The 1574-nt window shown below is 48.0% G+C and overlaps 1 protein-coding gene across 1 annotated transcript; it reads right to left on the bottom strand.

Annotated features, from left to right (window-relative positions):
• Positions 1-771: 771 nt before the first annotated feature.
• Positions 772-1190, bottom strand: LOC119813447 (HIG1 domain family member 1A, mitochondrial). Its single transcript, XM_038328766.1, has one exon. It carries the CDS (start codon positions 1147-1149, stop codon positions 868-870), a length of 282 nt encoding a protein of 93 aa, XP_038184694.1. The 5' UTR covers positions 1150-1190; the 3' UTR covers positions 772-867.
• Positions 1191-1574: the final 384 nt, after the last annotated feature.

Raw genomic sequence — 1574 nt, 5'->3', positions numbered from 1 at the left:
AGGCCACGGCATCCCTGTGGTAGTGTTTTTAGTCAAGCCTGTGTCCCAGATTGACGAGGAGGGCCAGGGATGGGAAGGGCCGGAGGGGCTTGGTCTGACTTAGGTTGGAGGGAGAAAAAGAGAGGGAGGGAGGGAAAAAGGGAGAGAGAGAGAAGGAGGATGTGAGGGAGGGAGAAGAGAGGGAGAGGAGTTTAAGGTTTAAAGTCTTGCTGATGCTGGATGGGTCTGGGGCTAAATCCTCAGGAACTCTTCTGGTTTCTGTACACCATCTCAACCTGCTTTGCCTGTGATAAAGATGATGTGTAGCGGAGACATGAGAATAAACAACACCTTCACACCAGAGAGGCACAGGGTGGGGCTCAACATGTTAGTTTGCAGGTCCACAAGGCACTCTGGGTACTGGCTTGTGTGCTCATGTGCCTGTGCGCTGCTCTCTCTCTCTCTCTCTCTCTCTCTCTCTCTCTCTCTCTCTCTCTCTCTCTCTCTCTCCCTCCCTCCCTCCTCTCTCCATGTTGTACTGTGGTCCTATCTGGTGCCTGGTTTCTTGTCAGGCAGGTTTTGTTAGGCTAAATGATGTGGAATTTCCCATTAACCCCAGAAGACTTATGAAAGTCAGAGACCCCTTTATTTGAGGGATTTCTCTGGTTTGCTTCTCCTCCCAGGTCCCCTGTGAGTGGCCCACGATGGCTGTCTTTTCTCTCTTCCATTTTGAGCCATCACTCCTAAGGCTCTCTCAACCCAATGGTCCTATTGCTATTTTTTTTCATTGTCTAAACCCACATTATTTATTGTGACACAAACATATAACCTCAATATGAGACATCTAAGTAAAGCAAGCACTTCCCAGTCAAGGCGGCAGCTCATCTTCTACGGCTTAGGCTTGGCCCAGAATTCCTTATACATGGAATAGCCCATACCGAGAGTCATAGCTCCAACAACAAAGCCCTGGGCGGCCACACGCATGTGGATCAAGTGGATGGACATCTTTGTATTTCCCCTGTTCTTCAGTTTGTACAGTCCGTAGGCAACAATTGCTGCAAACCCTGCCATTCCAATGGGGACAAATGGTGTCTCCTTAGCTTTCCGAATAAACTTAGACCCCTGACCTTCATCATACGAAGAAAGGGAAAGGTCCGTGTTGGTCGACATCGTGATTTCTTCAAGAGTAGAGACGCAGCGTCCCTTGCAGTCCTGCCGGCTCCTACTCCTATTGCTATTTTGCATGCTTTAAGCAGGAGCTCATGTAGCCCAGGCTAGCCTCACAATGGAGACTGAAGCGTGCAACACCATACCAAGGTATTTTTGATTCAATTTGTTTTTATTTAGGTGTATGTTTGTGGGCTCACTTGCATGTGCTTACTGCAGAGGTCAGAAGAGGGTGCTGGGAACTTAAATTAGATTCTCGGGCAGAGTAAGTACTTTTTACAATGGAGCCACCTCTCCAGCCCCTAGACTATTATAAAGCATTTTTATTCATTCTTGTTCTTTCTCTTTCCCTCTCCAATGCTGCAACCCCCAATACACATACACAGACACAGACACAGACACACACACACACACACACACACACACAC

Source organism: Arvicola amphibius, chromosome 4, assembly GCF_903992535.2.
Source record: "Arvicola amphibius chromosome 4, mArvAmp1.2, whole genome shotgun sequence".
In the NCBI taxonomy this organism is placed as follows: domain Eukaryota; kingdom Metazoa; phylum Chordata; class Mammalia; order Rodentia; family Cricetidae; genus Arvicola; species Arvicola amphibius.
The sequence above is the reverse complement of the archived record's forward strand: the minus strand, read 5'-3'. Positions and strand labels throughout refer to the sequence as shown.